Below are 18,674 nucleotides of genomic sequence, written 5' to 3' on the forward strand. Positions count from 1 at the left end.
AATCCATTCACTGACAGCAAGCAGAGCTCTTGGAAATGGGGAATAATTGAAAAAGTGAACAGAAAAGTTTTGGAACTTTTCATTATACAACAAGTGGCAAGAATGTAACTGTTTATAGCTTAACTTACCACCTCCGTGGAACTAGAAGTCCCAGCACAACGTGACATGGAACATTTTTTTTTGCCAGTGCAAATGGCCCGATGTGGTGGTGGTGGGGGTCTCATTATTTTGGGGGTAAATTTAGGGGTCAGATTAATTTTGGGGTGCAGTTATTGATCTGCTCTGGGGTCCAGTTACTTTTGGGGTCTTATCTGGGGTGTAATTCCGCAGTCTGATTTAGTTGTTTGGAGTCGGAGGTAATTTTGCTCTTTTCTGTCGAGGTTCCCGGGAAGAGATTTTTCTCCCTGTGCCCCGGTGGGGCCGCTCCAAGGGGCCACTAATGGCGCATTGTACACTAGTTTCTGTGGGTTCCTCATAATGGTCACCTGATGGGGATGATGTTGGAGAAGAGCAGCAGGAAGCGGAGGATCTGCAGATACCAGCGACCGGCGAAGTGCTGAAGCGTCACCATGACCAGCGAGACGACCACCAGCGCGCTAAATAGGATCTTCGTCAGACAATTCACCTCCAGGTCAAAGAGGCCGATCTGTGGCACAGAGAGAATGTAAGAGCGCCATCGCTGGCGGGTTATGGGACAAGCAACCGCTCCAATGCTGCGGTGATAATAGAGCACTGAAACCAGTCAGAACCGTAAATAATAATAATCTGTATTTGTATAGCGCCAACTTATTCCGCAGCGCTTTCAGGCATGGATAAATGCAAAACAATACAACAGTCAGTTTGAAACAAATGGGGTGGGGGGAGGGGGAGTGAGGTGCGGGGGGGGAGGGGAGAGTGAGGTGCGGGGGGGGAGGGGAGAGTGAGGTGCGGGGGGGGAGGGGAGAGTGAGGTGCGGGGGGGGGGGGGAGAGTGAGGGGGGGGGGGGGAGAGTGAGGTGGGGGGGGGAGAGTGAGGTGCGGGGGGGGAGAGTGAGGTGCGGGGGGGGGGGGGGGAGAGTGAGGTGCGGGGGGGGGGGGAGAGTGAGGTGCGGGGGAACATGGGCAATAGGGGATTTCATGTGGAAATCAGTTATTAGGAGGTAAACAGAGTGGGGCGGTAAGAGGGTACAGGGGTAGAGGTCGTATTCGATAGGCAGGGTGGAAGGTGTGGAGAGCCATAGGGAGGGGGACTAGGTCAGGAGATTTGGTATTCCTCCCTGAAGAGGTGCGTTTTTAAGGCACATCTGAAATTTCGTGCATCGGGAATTGTCCGGATACCTTGGGGTAGAGCGTTCCAGAGGATGGGTGCTGCTCTGGTGAAGTCCTGTAGGCGAGCGTGTGAGGTTCGTATTACAGGGGTGTTTAGTCTGAGGGTGTTAGCTGATCGGAGTGAGCGGGCTGGGTGGTGTACGGACAGGAGGGAGGCGATGTATGGTGGTGTACTGACAGGAGGGAGGCGATGTACGGTGGTGTACTGACAGTAGGGAGGCGATGTATGGTGGCGCAGCGCCATGCAGAGCTTTGTGAGTGAGGTAGAGGAGTTTAAATTTAGTTCTGCAGTGGACGGGCAGCCAATGCAGCGACTGGCATAATGCAGGGGCGTCTGAGTAACGGCTGGATAGAAAAATGAGTCTGGCTGCTGCATTTAGTATGGATTGGAGAGGAGCGAGTCTAGTGCGGGGGAGGCCGATGAGTAGCGAGTTGCAGTAGTCAAGCCGGGAGTGGATGAGGGCAACCACGAGCATCTTTAGCGTGTCCGTGGTTAGGAACGGACGTATTTTAGCAATATTTCTGAGGTTTAAGTTTGGGCCAGAGATTGGATGTGGGGGGTAAAGGGGAGGTCAGAGTCCAGTGTGACCCCAAGGCATCGGGCATGCTGTCGGGGGATTATGATGGTGTCAGACACTGGAATGGAGATGTTGAGGGGAGGTCGGTTGGAAGGCAGAAAGACGAGCAGGTCACTTTTAGAGAGGTGAAGTTTGAGAAAAAAGGGAAGACAGTATTAGGGACAGCGGACAGACAGTCAGTGATTTTTTGGAGGAATGGTTCAGAGATCTCACGAGAGGAGGTGTATAGTTGGGTGTCATCAGCGTAGAGATGGTATTGGAGGCCGAATTCGTGGATGGTTTGTCCAATTGGGGCAGTAGAGATAGAAAAGAGAAGGGGACCAAGGACCGAGCCCTGGGGTACCCCAACAGCGAGAGAAAGTGGAGAGGAGAACCAGCAAAGGAGACACTGAAAGAGCGGTCAGAGAGGTAGGAAGAGAACCAGGAGAGAGCAGTGTCCTTTAGACCAATAGAGTGGAGTATAGTGAGAAAACGGTCATGGTCAACAGTGTCAAATGCAGCAGACAGGTCAAGGAGGATTAGTAGGGAGTAATCACCTCTCGACTTTGCAGTCATCAGGTCATTTGTTACTTTTGTGAGGGCAGTTTCGGTTTAGTGTAGAGAGCGGAAACCAGACTGGAGGGGGTCGAGGAGCGAGTTGTCAGAGAGAAAGCGAGTAAGGCGGGAGTAGACCAGGCGTTCCTGTAATTTGGAGATGAAGGGGAGGTTTGAGACGGGTCGGTAGTTGGCAGCATCAGTCGGGTCCAGGGTTGTTTTTTTGAGCAGAGGGCATATGATGGAGTGTTTAAATGAGGAGGGGAAGGTGCCAGATGATAGGGAGAGGTTGCAGATTGTGGTGAGGTGAGTAATGAGAGCCGGGGAGAGGGACCGGAGGAGGTGAGGGGGGAAAGGGTCGCTAGCGCAGGTGGTGGGGCGGGCAGCGGAAAGCAGCCTGGAGACGTAGATAGTAAGTGGGTGCTGGATGCAGTGCTGAGGAGACCGGGTTGGGGGCTGACCATGCAGTTTTCAGAGATTTCTTTTCGGATGTTGTCGATTTTTTTCTTTGAAATAGGCAGCTAGTTCTCCAGCAGTCAGGTCCATCACAGGGGACTGTTCTTTGGGGCTGAGGAGGGAGTGGAAGGTGTTGAAGAGTTGTTCATGAATTTTAAGTGGAGGAAGTCTGCTGGCAGCTTTGACTTTCTCCACAAGCGCTCAGCACACCTAGAGGACCACCGGATGAAGTGAGTTTGGGACGTGAGCCAAGGTTGGCGTGGTCTGCGGTCGACGGCACAGGTTAAAGGTGGTGCTGCTTCATCCAGGGCATGACTGAGGGTGGTGTGGTAGTGTTCGGCTGCCAGGTTAGGGCAGGGGAGGAGAGAGATAGGGGACAAGGAGGACTAAATGGTCTCGGTGAACTGTTTGGTGCCGACAGACTAGAGGTTCCTAGAGGTGCGATAGATAGGAGGGTCAGGGGAGATGCTAGGGTACCTGATGGAGAAAGAGAGGAGGTTGTGATCTGAGAGTGGAAGGGGGTAGTTAGTAAAGTGGAGGCAGAGCAGAGACGGAGGAAGACTAGATCGAGAGTGTTGCCATCTCTGTGAGTGGGGGAGTCAGAAATTAGTGATAAGCCAAGGGAGGAGGTAAGCGTTAAAAGCCAGGAGGCAAATGAGGAGCTGGGGTCGTTAGTAGGGATGTTGAAATCACCAAGGATGAGGGTTGGGATTTCACAGGATAGGAAGTGGGGGAGCCAGGCAGCAAAGTGGTCTAGGAACAGGCGGGTGGGATCTGGGGGCCAGTAAATAACTGCGACACGCAGGGGCAGTGGGCGGAAGAGTCATAGGGTGTGGACTTCGAAGGACTCGAAGGTAAGCGAGCGAGCTGAGGGAATGACCTGGAAGGTACAGTTAGGCGAGAGGAGGACGCCTGCTCCTCCGCCGCGCCTGTTGTCCGATCTGGGGGTATGGAAGAACTGCAGGCCATCATAGGACAATGCAGGTAGTGAGGCAGAATCGGACTGCTGTATCCAGGTTTCGGTGAGGGCGAGCAGGTTGAAGTGTTTGGTGGGGAAGAGGTTGTGGATAGTGGGGAGTTTGTTGCACGCGGATTGAGAGTTCCATAGGGCGCATTTGAATGGGGCATGGGGGGCATTTTAGTAGACAGCTGTAGGGGGTGGCCTGAGTTGGGGGATATGTTTCCTGCGGCTAGGAGGAGCAGGGTAGCGATGGTGAGCGCATAGTTGAATATTGCGTGTACGTGAACGGGTGCTAAACCTTCTGCATCCCATGAGCGCTCCGAGCCAAACACAAAACATCCGATGCCAAGAAATGTGTCCGTCCTCCACGGATCTCGTACCTTACTGCGCGGGTTGGAGGTGTTCATCACACTGCGCTGCTCGCGGCCCGTATAAATCACCACTCCGACCACCGTTCCTGCAAACACATATAGCATCATTTCACGACTGAAGGAAACGACGTGCACTACATTTCCAGCTCGCCTCCCTTACGAGTCCTTGTCTTCAGCGCGGAATTTACCGTCTGTATCTGCAGATAAACCGGCAGGAACTGCAGGAAATACCAACAGCACATGCGGGACCGCGGGAGAGTGTGGGGGTCATTCACACAGTCAGGCTCCGTTATAAATGCGGGACCGCGGGAGAGTGTGGGGGTCATTCACACAGTCAGGCTCCGTTGTACATGCGGGACCGCGGGAGAGTGTGGGGGTCATTCACACAGTCAGGCTCTGTTGTACATGCGGGACCGCGGGAGAGTGTGGGGGTCATTCACACAGTCAGGCTCTGTTGTACATGCGGGACTGCGGGGACAGTGTGGGGGTCATTCACACAGTCAGGCTCTGTTGTACATGCGGGACTGCGGGGACAGTGTGGGGGTCATTCACACAGTCAGGCTCTGTTGTACATGCGGGACCGCGGGGACAGTCTGGGGGTCATTCACACAGTCAGGCTCTGTTGTACATGCGGGACCGCGGGGACAGTCTGGGGGTCATTCACACAGTCAGGCTCTGTTGGACATGCGGGACCGCGGGGACAGTCTGGGGGTCATTCACACAGTCAGGCTCTGTTGGACATGCGGGGACAGTGTGGGGGTCATTCACACAGTCAGGCTCCGTTGTACATGCGTGACCGCGGGGACAGTGTGGGGGTCATTCACACAGTCAGGCTCTGTTGTACATGCGGGACCGCGGGGACAGTGTGGGGGTCATTCACACAGTCAGGCTCCGTTGTACATGCGTGACCGCGGGGACAGTGTGGGGGTCATTCACACAGTCAGGCTCTGTTGTACATGCGGGACCGCGGGGACAGTGTGGGGGTCATTCACACAGTCCGGCTCTGTTGTACATGCGGGACCGCGGGGACAGTGTGGGGGTCATTCACACAGTCAGGCTCTGTTGTACATGCGGGACCGCGGGAGAGTGTGGGGGTTATTCACACAGTCCGGCTCTGTTGTGCATGCGTGACCGCGGGGACAGTGTGGGGGTCATTCACACAGTCAGGCTCTGTTGTACATGCGGGGACAGTGTGGGGGTCATTCACACAGTCAGGCTCTGTTGTACATGCGGGACCGCGGGGACAGTGTGGGGGTCATTCACACAGTCAGGCTCTGTTGCGCATGCGGGACTGCGGGGACAGTGTGGGGGTCATTCACACAGTCAGGCTCTGTTGTACATGCGGGACCGCGGGGACAGTCTGGGGGTCATTCACACAGTCAGGCTCTGTTGTACATGCGGGGACAGTGTGGGGGTCATTCACACAGTCAGGCTCCGTTGTACATGCGTGACCGCGGGGACAGTGTGGGGGTCATTCACACAGTCAGGCTCTGTTGTACATGCGGGGACAGTCTGGGGGCCATTCACACAGTCCGGTTCCGTTGTACATGCGGGACTGCGGGGACAGTCTGGGGGGGGGGGGTTTGCCGCATCTGAAAAAAGGGTGTGGCTTCACTCTTTCATTGGCGAGGAACGCCATCTTTTCTCCTTAGGGAGAGCTCCTATAAGGCGAGTGCGGAGACTTATAAGGCCATCCATGCTACTCTGGGTAATATGCAAATAACAGAGATGGAACAATCCCTCTGCAGCGCCACCTACTGGGAGGCAGCATTGTAACAATGACTGGGAATTAACAGTTTTTGTTGGCAACACATGTGTAAGTGGGGGAGGGGAAGAGAGCTCTGCTAACAGCGATCAAAGTGTACGGGGGACCAACGATCGTATGTACCATCAACCCCCATGTGTTCTGAATCAGCCCGTGTGAAGGCAGATAAATGAGCGCCAATCTTGTTGATCAGCACTCACCAAACAGCGCCACCCGCCCCATGTAAAAAAAACACTTATTTAAGCAGTTAGTTAGTATTTTCCTAAGCGGAGCTCCAACAGGTGAGCCTCGCCGGACGGTCGCCCTCATATGTCGGCAGCCATGTTGCTCTTCATAAGACTGCGCAGGAAGTGGGGCCGGCCTTCTGATGTCATAGGTTGGGATTCCTGACAGATGATATTGGCATCGTTTATAGATCGCCCCGGGGGGACGGCGCGTTATTTCTGCTCTCGCAGTGTCACAGATGGAAGAGAAAACACGAAACAACTAATTTGGGGACTAATTTTCTCAATGACTCAATTATCATCAATTACAAGCAGATTAACGAGGGATTAAATTGTTAACATGCGACTGCGGCCGGGAATGTTTATCTTACCAGAAGCGATGACCGTGCTGGCCCACAGCGTGTTCTCGATACTCAGGCTTTCGTTTATCGGGGGGTCGCTGTCCTCCTGGGGAGAGCAACAGATGAAACATGAACGCACGGCGCGGATTTATCTGCGTCTTCCCAGCGCTAAAATTGCAAAGCGATTCATTAACGTTTTCTCATTAAAAAAAAAAAAACTGGGGAAAAAAATGCGCAGACAAAACCTGCGCCAGATTCAACGCAGCGTGCACCAAGTAAATACGTATTCTGTTGCGCTACGGAGGAGACTGGCGCAGAGCTTGGACTCAGATCGCAGTATCTCCCGCGGTGGGCAGCCGCGCCCCACACTCACTGTTACAACCTCGTTTACACGATGAGAAAAACACGTCAATGAAAAGCATTAAAACATCCGTGGATTTTCATTTGCATTCGCCACGGATCCGGCGGATGATCCACATGCGGAATACGCTTGCCGATACATTTTGTACAAACTACACTTTGTTGCAAGATCCGTGGATTTTGACTCAGATTCGCAGCTGATTTCAGCCTGCACATAGCGGCGAATACCGACTGTCAGCACACGCCGGCACCCAGCAAACACTACCGCGCACCGCCATCTCTTCCCGGTAACAGGCAGTCCACCGCCACCTGACCTGCGGCGGCAGCGTTCAGTAGCAGTGTGCTCTGCTCTCTTTCGGTGCCGGCAGCGAGCGCTCCGTATTCGGAGGTGAGGGGAGCATTGTTATCTACAGGCTGAAATCAGCTGCGGACCCCCAGATGAACCGGAGTCGGCATTAATGAAGCAGATTTGGATGCTGAAAATCCGCACCAAACCTACAGGTTAACGCACCCTTAACGGAAGTCTGTCGGCGCCAATGAAGCCCCCTAAAGCAGTCGCAGCGATCGGCAGGTACTAAGGAAAGACGTCTGATACTGCGGTCTTGCAGCTCATACCGGTCCTGGCTGTCTCCATCCAAGGGAGCTTGTAGATGTCAATCATTAGACAAAAGGGAGGGGCTGGAGGACTCCGCGAAGAAACAGCGGGTCAGTATGAACTGAAAGACCGCCCATTGGACAGATTGCAGCTTATTACTGTACAGGAAAAGTGCCATTTCACCACGCTGCAGAGTCTAGTGAATACAATGTATCAGACTTCTCCTCTTAGCGCCTACCTGTTGCTGGGACTGATTTTGCGGCTCTGTTGGCGCCGACGGATTTCCTTCAGATATGGAAACTTTCAAGACCTGTTTACAGATGTGAAGCAGTTGGGGGTACCATGCTGCGGCCATGATGGGGCGGAGGTGCAGCTACAGTCCGGCTTTTTACTTTTACACTATCTGGCTACATCTGCCCTTCTCCAAGATGGCCGCTGCTACAGAGTGATGTGAGGGGGTCCATCAAATCATGTGACCGGCCACCATGCAGCAGATCCGGCGGTGCTTACCCGGGTAAAAGTTCCTGCAAAATTGTGGATGTCGATGTTTGGTTCTTCTGCGTAGACGTAGGCTCGGATCTGGAGCAAATCCTGAGAGACACCAACAAGTTATATACCGCCTGTATACAGTTCTATCCCGCCACGTGTCGTCACTGCAGAGAGAACCACCAATATGGAGGCCGGGAAACTAAACAGGACCATTAAATAGAACTATAAAGCTTTGCATCTCTGCTTATTCTTCACCCTCATGTGCCGCCGGCTCTGATGTTTGGTGAATATTCTTACATTTGATAACTTGTATAAATCACAGGCGACACTGAGGAACGCCAAAGACCCAGAGACCTGGTCACATGACCCAGCCATCTACAGACGTGTGCGCCGTTATTTAGGGCTTTGTGCCCAAAGTAAATTGTAAGGTGAACATCTGCACGCCCCGAGGACACGGACCGATGACTGCCAGATGAGGGACAACAGCTGCAGATATACACTGATCGCCAGGAACATCCCCCCCCCCCCCCCCAGGAGGAGATATAAAATATATATATATATACACGCACACACAGTAAAACCTCTACTAAGACCAATTTCGAGAGTTTTTTTAGCCAAAGTTTTGTCTCTAGTAAGGCCGCCTGTTTGTGGGCGGTGTGATATGCCGCCACGGATTGCCGCTACCGGGAAGCACTTTGCCATCGCAATTTTGCACAATGACCCTATCTTAATGATATGTGCATCACGGAGAATCAGGCAAATCGCTCGTGTACATCGGGCTGCACTTTCCATAGTTATCCTATGGAAAGCGTTCACTGCGGATTATTGGACAGGAGGCCTAACATTGGTTGCCTCTTATAACAGCGGTGTGTGCCGGCCCACGTGACCTTGCTGCTGAACCCATGTGATCTCCTGCTCGGCGTCTCCTCCTTCTGCTGCTGCTACTAATGTAACCCACCCTTCATCATCGGGGACGGGTAATACACCAGTACAGTACAACTGTACTCCAATGTAACAGCACAGAGAACACAGTGATAACACTGAGGACAGAGGATGTAGGAGATGTGACCTGCAGTCCTATGTAACACCACAGAGAACACACAGTAACATGTTCAATGTCCATTTATTCTTTATAGTAGTCGTTTATATTCATTTATTATTGTTTTTGGTATTAAAGAACATTTATACTTATTAAATGTGGTTTTGTGTTTTTTTGAATGTCTAGAACGAATTAATTGGATTGACATGATGTCGAGCAGGGGGCGGGGTTAGTACAGTTAGAACTGACAGATCAGCCAATAGTACCATTAGCAACAAAACAAATTTAAAGGAGAGAAGTTGTGGACGTGTGTAAAGGGATACCCCGTCTGACAGTCATTATCAGAATGAGACGGATGTGCCAAGCACGTGCCCCACCCAGAACCCCCCCCCCCCCCTCATACATAAGTCATTCTTCATTCATCATCTACTTTCCACCTTTCCTCATTTCTTATTCACCTTATTCCCCTCCCTCCGCTTCATTAGTTTGTCTCAAAAGATTTTACAATATTGACACAAAGATTGAAGCAATATCTTTATTTGTTTGATATGTTACTAAAATAAAAATTTATTTGAACCTAAAACGAATTTAAAGAACAAAAAAAAAAAAAACTGTATAAATTGTATGACTACGAATGCAAGAAGTCTGATCGGCAAAGTGGGTGAGCTTGAAGTGAGAATGGCCGATGAAAACTGTGATATAGTCGGAATTACGGAAACATGGCTGGATGATAAGTGCGATTGGGCGGTGAATTTACAGGGTTACAACCTCTTCAGAAGGGACCGTGGGAACCAGAAAGGGGGAGGGGTATGTCTGTACGTCAAATTGTACTTAATGCCGAGGCTACAGGAGGATATAGGTGTAGGAGATGAACATGGGGAATCTCTGTGGGTAGAAATACAGGGAAGAAAAAATAACAAAATCCTGATAGGAGTCTTCTATAGACCACCAAAAGCAACAGAAGAAACTGATAACTTACTATTAAGGCAGATAGAAGAGGTGTCAAACCGCAACGAAGTAATTATCATGGGGGACTTTAATTACCCAGATATAATATGCGAAAACGAAACCTGCAAATCTCATAGGGGTGATATCTTTAATTGATCTCAAGAACCTAACTACCTTACCCAACTTGTACAGGAACCAACGAGAAGGAGGGCCATTCTGGACTTAGTACTAACTAACAAACCGGACCGAATAAAGAGGGTGCAGGTTGAGGGGCACTTGGAGAACAGTGACCACAATATAATCAACTTCCAGCTGTCATTCAATAAGAAGCCTTATCAGGGAGCGACAAAAACTAAACTTCAGTAAAGCAAAATTTGATGAGCTCAGAACTACTATCAGCAACATTAATTGGGACAACATCCTCAAAAATATTAGTACGGAGGACAAATGGGAGGAGTTTAAAAGGATCCTAATCACCTCATGTGAGCAGTTCATTCCCTTTAAAAATAAAAGAACTTCAAGTAAAAGGAAACCGATGTGGCTCGACAAGACGGTAAGAGGGGCAATAAACGAAAAAAAAAGGGTTAGAACCACTAAAGCAAGAAGGCAGCGAAGAAGCGCTAAAATCATACAGGGAAAAAAACAAAATATGCAAAGATAAGATCAAAACTGCCAAGGAGGAGGCAGAAAGACTGATCGCCAAAGAGAGCAAAAACAACCCGAAGCTATTCTTCAACTATATTAACAGTAAAAGGATTTGCACCGAGAGCGCTGGCCCTTTAACAAATAATACAGGAGAAATTATTGAAGATGATGGAGGGAAGGCAAACCTATTAAATAGTTTCTTTTCAAGTGTATTCACAAACGAAAAGGAAATGCCACACGAGATGAAGGGGAATAAAATGACACCCTCACAAAATATCTCATACCTAACACAGAGGAGGTGCAGAACCGATTAAAGAAGATTAAAATCGATAAATCACCAGGCCCAGATGGATTACACCCAAGGGTACTAAGGGAACTAAGTGATGAGATAGCTAGGCCGCTATATCTAATATTTGTGGACACTATCAAGACCGGGGTTGTACCATTGGATTGGCACATTGCCAACGTGGTTCCAATTTACAAAAAGGGGGCCAAAAGTGAGCCTGGTGACTACAGGCCGGTAAGTCTCACTTCAGTAATGGGAAAAATATGTGAGGGGATTCTGAGAGACGCCATCGAAGAGTATCTCAAGGAGAACAACGGAATAACTCCTCACCAGCACAGGTTCATGAAGGGTCGATCACGTCAGACCAATCTGATCAGCTTCTACCATGAAGTAAGCTCTAGGCTGGACCTGGGAGAGTCTATTGATCTCTTATATCTGGACTTCTCTAAAGCATTTGACACCGTGCCGCATAATAGGCTGATATACAAAATGAGAAGCTCGGATTGGGCGAAAACGGGTGTATCTGGGTAAGGAACTGGCTCAGAGATAGAAAGCAGAGGGGGTAATAAATGGTTCATACTCTGATTGGGCCCCCGTCACTAGTGGGGGCCACAGGGTTCAGTATTGGGCCCCATTCTGTTCAATATATTTATCAACGACCTGATAGAGGGGCTGCACAGTAACATATCAATATTTGTAGATGATACAAAATTATACAATATAATTAATACAACGGAGGACAATGTGCGGCTACAAACGGACCGAGATAAGCCGGGGGATCGGGGGGGGGGGGATGGGAAATGAGGGTCAATGTGGATAAATGTAAGGTTCTGCACATGGGCAGGAGAAACAGATGTCACCAATATACACTAAATAGGGTACAGCTAGGGAAAAGACCTGGGGGACTAGTGGGCTGTAGACTAAACTGGAGTAACCAATGCCAGTCAGCTGCTGCAAAAGCGAGTGACGAGAACATTATCCTCCCACTATATAAGGCACTTGTCAGGCCGCACATGGAATACTGCGCACAGTTCTGGTCACCGGGGCTCAGGAAAGATGTTACAGTGCTGGAGGGGTGAGAACATCATCCTCCCATTATATAAGGCACTTGTCAGGCCTCACATGGAATACTGCGTACAGTTCTGGTCACCGGGGCTCAGGAAAGATGTTACAGTGCTGGAGGGGTACAAAGAAGGACAACTAAACTAATACATGGAATGGGAGGACTGGAATACCCAGAGAGGCACCAAAACTGGGATTATTCACCCCGGAAAACAGACGGCTAAGGGGCGACCAAATAACTATGTATAAATCCATGAGGGGACGATACAAGGATCTCTCCATGATCTGTTTATACCCAGGACTGCGGCGGTATCTGCTACGTCTAGAGGAAAGCAGGTTTCATCACCAACACAGAAGGGGATTCTTTACTGTAAGAGCAGTGAGACTGTGGAACTCTCTGCCTGAGGACATGGTGATGGCAGGATCCATAGAGGAGGTTAAGAGGGACTTGATGTCTTTCTAGGGCGCTACTATATTACAGGATATAAATCTTAGGTTAATTGTTAATCCGGGTATACAGTCAGGTAGGAACTATTAGGGGTTGATCCAGGGAACAGTCTGATTGCCATTAGGGAGTCGGGAAGGAATTTTCCCCCAAAAGGGCTAATTGCCTCCGGCCTCTTGGTGTTTTCATGCCTTCCTCTGGATCAACAACACAGGAGGATAAACAGGCTGGACTAGATGGACATTGTCTTCATCCGGCCTTACATACTATGTTACATTGATTCCTATGGAAATAATTACCTCGAGTAGCAATGGTTTCAGGTAAAGCCGACTGCTTTCAGACAGATTACTGACGTTAGTGGAGGTTTTACTAGAATATATATATATAGTAGGAGTGTATCCATCCATCTATCCATCCATCTCACACGGATGCTCAGTAACCTCCCCAGGGCACTCGGCACCTGCAGGTTCTGTGCTCTCTGGAGGGCTAAGTACATGGACTACTTACCGCCGCAGTGGGCAGTCTCTGTGTGCAGGACACTGGCAGCCGCAGCTTCCAGTCGGTCTCGCCATCAAGCTGATCAGTGCGTAAGAAGCAGGACCCTGAGAAAAACGGACACAAGTTATAGTCAAACGTAGCTGAAATTCAAGTTAACTGTGAAAAGTCAGACTGTGCTGCTCACTGATCTATAATGGGGGTCTTCTTTTGGCTCCACCACGGAGGTCTCATAATGAAGCATATGAGGGAACATTAACCCATGGAGGCAACGGTTACATAAAAACGTTCACATACACAAAACCTAACCTATACACTGACCGGCCCTTTATTAGAGCCCCGGCGCTCTCACGATTGGCGCCCCCTATATGGTAATTCCCCCTGTGACCCCGGAGTGCGGCATAAAATCACGTGACAAGTTTTCCGCGGATCAGTTTCAGTGTGAATCCACATTAGATGGGAAGATCCAGCGATCGGAGCGACTTCCAACGAGGCCGGCCATCGGTGCTAGACTAGACGGGGCCTCACCACCAACCGTGGGGGTTTTCTTGTTTAACGGTGAGGAGAGTATACAGAGAATGGCGCGATCGAGGCAAACATCCAGCGAAAGGGGATCCTGCGGATGGGAACAACTCATCCCTGAAAGGGGTCGGAGGAGGATGTCAGGAATCGTTCTGACCAACAGGCTGCACAGTCAGCTGAATACAACGCTGGAGCTCCAACTAACGTGTCCGAACGCACAACTCGCCGTTCCTCCGCACGGATGGTATAACAGCGGGCGACCAGTTCCAGCGCCATTGTGTCTAATAGAAACAGAAAGTCTCCAGCGGGCAAAAGAGCGCAAAACGTGTATCATTGAGCAGCGGGAAAACATCTCCTGGTCAGATGGAGCCAGATTTCCATTGCTGATGGGAGGTCAGTATTTGGCGCAAGGAGCATGAATCGCTGACCCCTTCCTGTCAACCGGTGAGAACATGCCAGCACTGCCATCTAATCTGTGGCAACTACAAGAAGCTTCCTGTCCGCAGGGGCCGATATTCCTGCAGAAGCATTTCATCACCGAGTGGGATCTACAACATGATGAACTGCTGCGGATCTGAAGGTCAAAGGAATCCAAGGAATCCAATACCACTAGATGGGGGTCTTTAATAAAGGGGCGGTCAGTGTGTGTGATGGTTGTAGAAGTCACAGGGTTGTATTTCATGGCAGTTGGATGCAGATAGTCTTTCTTCTGTACAGGTGGCAGTTACAACAGTCCTGCCACCCGCCTGCCCTTCTCTGCCCGCAGTTCAGTGGCATGCAGACTGGTTATCGTGACTCTCTACCTGACAACCTTCTTGCAGTCTGCATTTGTTACAATGTATCCGCAGCAAGCCAGCTGTGTTCCCCTAGAGCTGATAACAGAGAAGGGGAGAAGCAGTAGAGACCCTGAGCTGCCATAACACTGCTGTAGTAATCCTACCAAACAACAGACTGCAGCAGGAGGCGCCGCATAGAACAGCGCAGAAGTAACAGGTAAGTTACCATTTTTCTCCGACGTCCGTAGGAATATCATGTCAGCCGGAATTCTTTGATTCTACAAGAAACATTAAGGTGGTTTAGTTATTGACTGCTATGGGGGAATGTTGTGGGCGTGCTCTGTGCAGGGAGGAGGTGGAGGTGCGCTGTAACATCACCTATTGTGAATGGTGGGTCCTGTGTTATCTATATATAGGTGTCTCCTCACAGTGTAATCCTGTCTGTAGAGGGAGGGGAGGAGGTGAGCTGTGACTATTGTGAATGGTGGCTCCTCTGTTATCTATAGGTGTTACCTCTCAGTGTAATCCTGCCTGTGATGATAATGAGATGACAGTCTGACACTTCCTGTTCAGTAGAGAAAACCTCTCAACCATTATTAGGCTCCTTGGTCAGTGTGCAGGGAGGGGAGGAGGGGAGCTGTGACATCGCCTATTGTGAATGGTGGATCATAATATGCTGACAGATTAGATGTTTTCTTTACAGAACAGAAAATGTCAGACTATTAGGCCTAGTGGTCAGTGTGAGAACTGCAGGGTTTAGGATTTTTATAATTCTAGATTGTACCAAAAAAAAAAAAAAAAATTATATATATATATTATAATGTTTAGCATGAAAACGTAACTTCTACAAGTGGTCGTTTTCTAAATGACACTTCGCTTCTAAAACTGACCTTTTCTACGATAACGAGATCTCCTACTTGTATGCTGGAGCTGCGCACTTTCACAGTGCCTGTGAGAAAGAACAGAAGACGCGGGCCCTCATCAGTCCGGCTGGCATTACAGGCAAGTTCACATCACAGAAGTCAATCATTAAAAGTAACGAGTCCACAGAACTAGCGACATAAAGGTGGCGCCATCGCGCTACTGAGCATGTGACATGCAGGTACACGGTTTTTGTATAAATTCAGCCCTTTAGCTCCACCCCAATATTTTACTTTTAATCTCTTGCACCCTGTATGCAAATTACAGAGATGGTCCCCCCCTTTGCTCCAAGTCTCTGCATCATTGTGGAAACCTGGCCCCTCCGCCTGCTCGCCGCCGCCCTCTGGCTCCTGACATCAGCGCTTCTAGTGCTGTGCGGCTTCTGCTCGTCTCTTCCAGATTACATGCAGAACAGCAGTGAAATCGAGGTGAACACGTCAGACTTCACCCGCACGCTGCCCGCGCCAGAAGATGGGAGCGGAGGAGTTTCCATGAGGACACAGTGACTTACGGCTTATACACACTGGCGGTATTTTGGTCTGTATTACACGCGTATATTTCCATGCGTAATATGGACAGTATAGAACACTATTAGCTTCTATTGGCAATAATATTTGACCACATTGTTATCCAATACTAGGTTTTTAATTCAGGTCTATATAGAAAAAGTAAGTGAACCCTTTTGAACTCCCTGCATTGATTACTAATACAATGAAGTATATATGTATCGAAGTCACAATTATAGACAAACACAATGTAAGTAATGACACACCGACAGCTCATCATCCACAGTGCAGGGAGAAAAATGAAGCGAACCCTCTGTATAACGACGTCTCCAAGGGCTAATTGGCAAAATATGTTTTACTTAAGAGGAAGAGATTGGCAGCACACGTTTTACAAGTGCTCTGACCATTAGATAAAGGCACACAATGCCTGGTTATTGGAAAATCTGTTCTTCTCAGGAAAGACTTGTCCGTGTGAGCCACGCCTCGATGTATGGAACTGCCAGAAGACATGTTCTAGAGACACATGACAAAAAGGCTAAAAAGACCCAAATGTACATCAATCCCTAGTTATTATCTACAGATGGAGGACATTTCGGACTGTTCTATGCTCCCCAGGAGCGTCCAGTTATGTCACTCGAAGAGCAAAACTGGGGATCCTGAAAGAGGGGAGAAAGAACCAAGGAAATGAGCACAGGACCTACAGAAGACCCTGCAGACTGCAGAGACCTCTGTTCATGTGTCCTCAATTAGAGGATCACTGACCAAGAATGGTGATCATAGGAGGACACCATGAAGGAAACAGGACCAAAAAAATCCACTGTGGTCTATCTCACCTTTTCCTGAGACTACTTGGATATCCAACAATGCTTTTCGGAAGTGTTCTATGGACGAATGAGGTAAAAGAGTCAGTATATTGGTCAGGGGCTTTGATAGGAGGGGCATCATAGTCTGGAGCTAGGGTGGAAGTGGCTTCATGGTTTGGGGCTGCTTTTCTCCTCAGGGTCTGGCGCCTTGTGGTCATTGAGAGAAAATAAGTTATAAGGTGGACTAGAACATCTTACAGGAGTGTGTAAGGGCCATCCAAGACCTCAAGCAGAAGAGCTACAAAACAACAACCCAAAGCACACAAGACAATCAACTAAAGAATGGTGAAAGAAAAAGATTTGTATTTGGAAAGGCCGAGTCACTGTTCTAGAAAAGCTTGCACAGTGGTCGGCGACTAACAGAATGGTATTTAACAAGGAGAAATGCAAAGTCCTACATCTGGACAAGAAAAATGAAAAAAGCCCATACAGAATGGAAGGAATTGGGCTAAGCAGCAGCACATGTGAAAAAGACTTGGGTATACTAATAGATCATAGACTGAACATGAGGCAACAATGTGATGCAGCAGCCAAAAAGGCAAACACAATTCTGGGATGTATTAAGAGAAGCATAGAGTCTAGATCACGTGAGGTCATTATCCCCCTCTACTCTTCCTTAGTCAGACCTCATCTGGAATACTGGGGCCAGTTCTGGGCACCCCAATTTAAAAAAAACTGGAACAAGTTCAGAGAAGAGTTACCAAGATGGGGAGCGGTCTGCAAATCATGTCCTATGAGGAACGGTTCAAGGATCTGGGAATGTTTTGCTTGTAGAAGAGAAGGCTGAGGTGAGACTTAATAGCTGTCTACAAATATCTGAAGGGCTGTCACACTGCAGAGGGATCAGCCCTATTCTTATCTGCACAAGGAAAGACTAGAAGCAATGGGATGAAACTGAGAGGGAGGAGACACAGATTAGATATTAGACAGTGAGGGGGGATCAATGAGTGGAACAGGTTGCCACGGGAGGTGGGGAGTTCTCCTTCAATGGAAGTCTTCAGAGGCTGGACAGACATCTGTCTGGGATGATTTAGTGATCCTGCACTGAACAGGGGGTTGGACCCGATGACCCTGGAGGACCTGATGACTCCGGAGGACAAATCTAACACTACCAGTCTATGATTGTAGAGCCCCCACCACATACATGTTACCTACAACTCCTGTGTCACCTCGAGCCCCGGCCACAGACATGTCACCTCGAGCCCCGGCCACAGACATGTCACCTCGAGCCCCGGCCACAGACATGTCACCTCGAGCCCCTACCATTGCGCAGGGAGTCAGACCCGATGACCCTGGAGGTCCCTTCTAACTCTACCATTCTGTGATAAAGACCTTAACCTAACGGAGATGCTGTGGCATGACCTGAAGACAACTGTGCACACAAGGCATCCCAGAAATACTGATGAACTGAAACATCTGCAGGTAGAAAAAGGTCCAAACTTCATCCTCAATGCTGTGGAAATTGTATTTGCAGTTACAGGAAATGTATGTTTGTGGCAATTGCTGCTAAAGGGTGGATTTACAGAGTATTCAATTTAAGGGTTCACTTACTTTTACTCCCTGCCCAGTTAAGAAGAGAGAAAGAATGATAATGATAGATCCTGATGCAGCTGATAGAGACTAATGAGAACAGATTTGCTTTGGCTGCAATGTCTCCTGAACTCTCCCACCTTTCTCACAGGAACAGGGTTTACAAAAAAAAATAAAAAGTGTGGGTCAGTCAGCCCCCCCAGCACCACCACTCTCATCCATCCATCCACGGCTCACAGAGTGCAGATGGTCAGCTTAGCATCAGATCAAGTTAGCTTTCCCCCGGGCAGAGTTCCTGCAATGGTTTTATGATCACAGTGGCGCCCCCTATTCTAAATCCGACAATATGGGGAACTTTGAATCTGACCTCTGTTGGTCAGCTTGCTGTAGATCTGGGAATTAACTTCTTTATCCCGCATGAAACATCGAATCTCCTCCACAGCCTCACGGATGATGGTGACAGCCAAGACGAACCCCTGCAGGGGAGAGAGATCTCCATGTTATTAAAGGCACGCCATGGAAAGTCAAACAAAACAATATACAAAAGTATGTACACAATGACTCCACCAGCAGAATAGTGAGTGCAGCTCTGGAGTATAATACAGGATAAGTAATGTATGTACACAGTGACTCCACCAGCAGAATAGTGAGTGCA

General features: G+C 49.2%; 1 protein-coding gene across 1 annotated transcript in view; it reads right to left on the reverse strand.

Moving 5' to 3' along the window:
* ATP9A (ATPase phospholipid transporting 9A (putative)) overlaps positions 1-18,674 on the reverse strand; it is a 119,559-nt gene that overhangs the window by 59,657 nt on the left and 41,228 nt on the right. Inside the window, exons 4-11 of the mRNA XM_066586949.1 lie at positions 18,387-18,495; positions 15,090-15,148; positions 14,426-14,477; positions 12,914-13,008; positions 8,003-8,083; positions 6,568-6,643; positions 4,217-4,293; positions 486-646 (exon numbers count right to left, since the gene is read on the reverse strand). Coding sequence (XP_066443046.1) covers positions 486-646; positions 4,217-4,293; positions 6,568-6,643; positions 8,003-8,083; positions 12,914-13,008; positions 14,426-14,477; positions 15,090-15,148; positions 18,387-18,495 — 710 coding nt within the window. The remainder of the gene's footprint in view (positions 1-485; positions 647-4,216; positions 4,294-6,567; positions 6,644-8,002; positions 8,084-12,913; positions 13,009-14,425; positions 14,478-15,089; positions 15,149-18,386; positions 18,496-18,674) is intronic.

Source organism: Eleutherodactylus coqui, chromosome 13 (assembly GCF_035609145.1).
Source record: "Eleutherodactylus coqui strain aEleCoq1 chromosome 13, aEleCoq1.hap1, whole genome shotgun sequence".
NCBI lineage: Eukaryota > Metazoa > Chordata > Amphibia > Anura > Eleutherodactylidae > Eleutherodactylus > Eleutherodactylus coqui.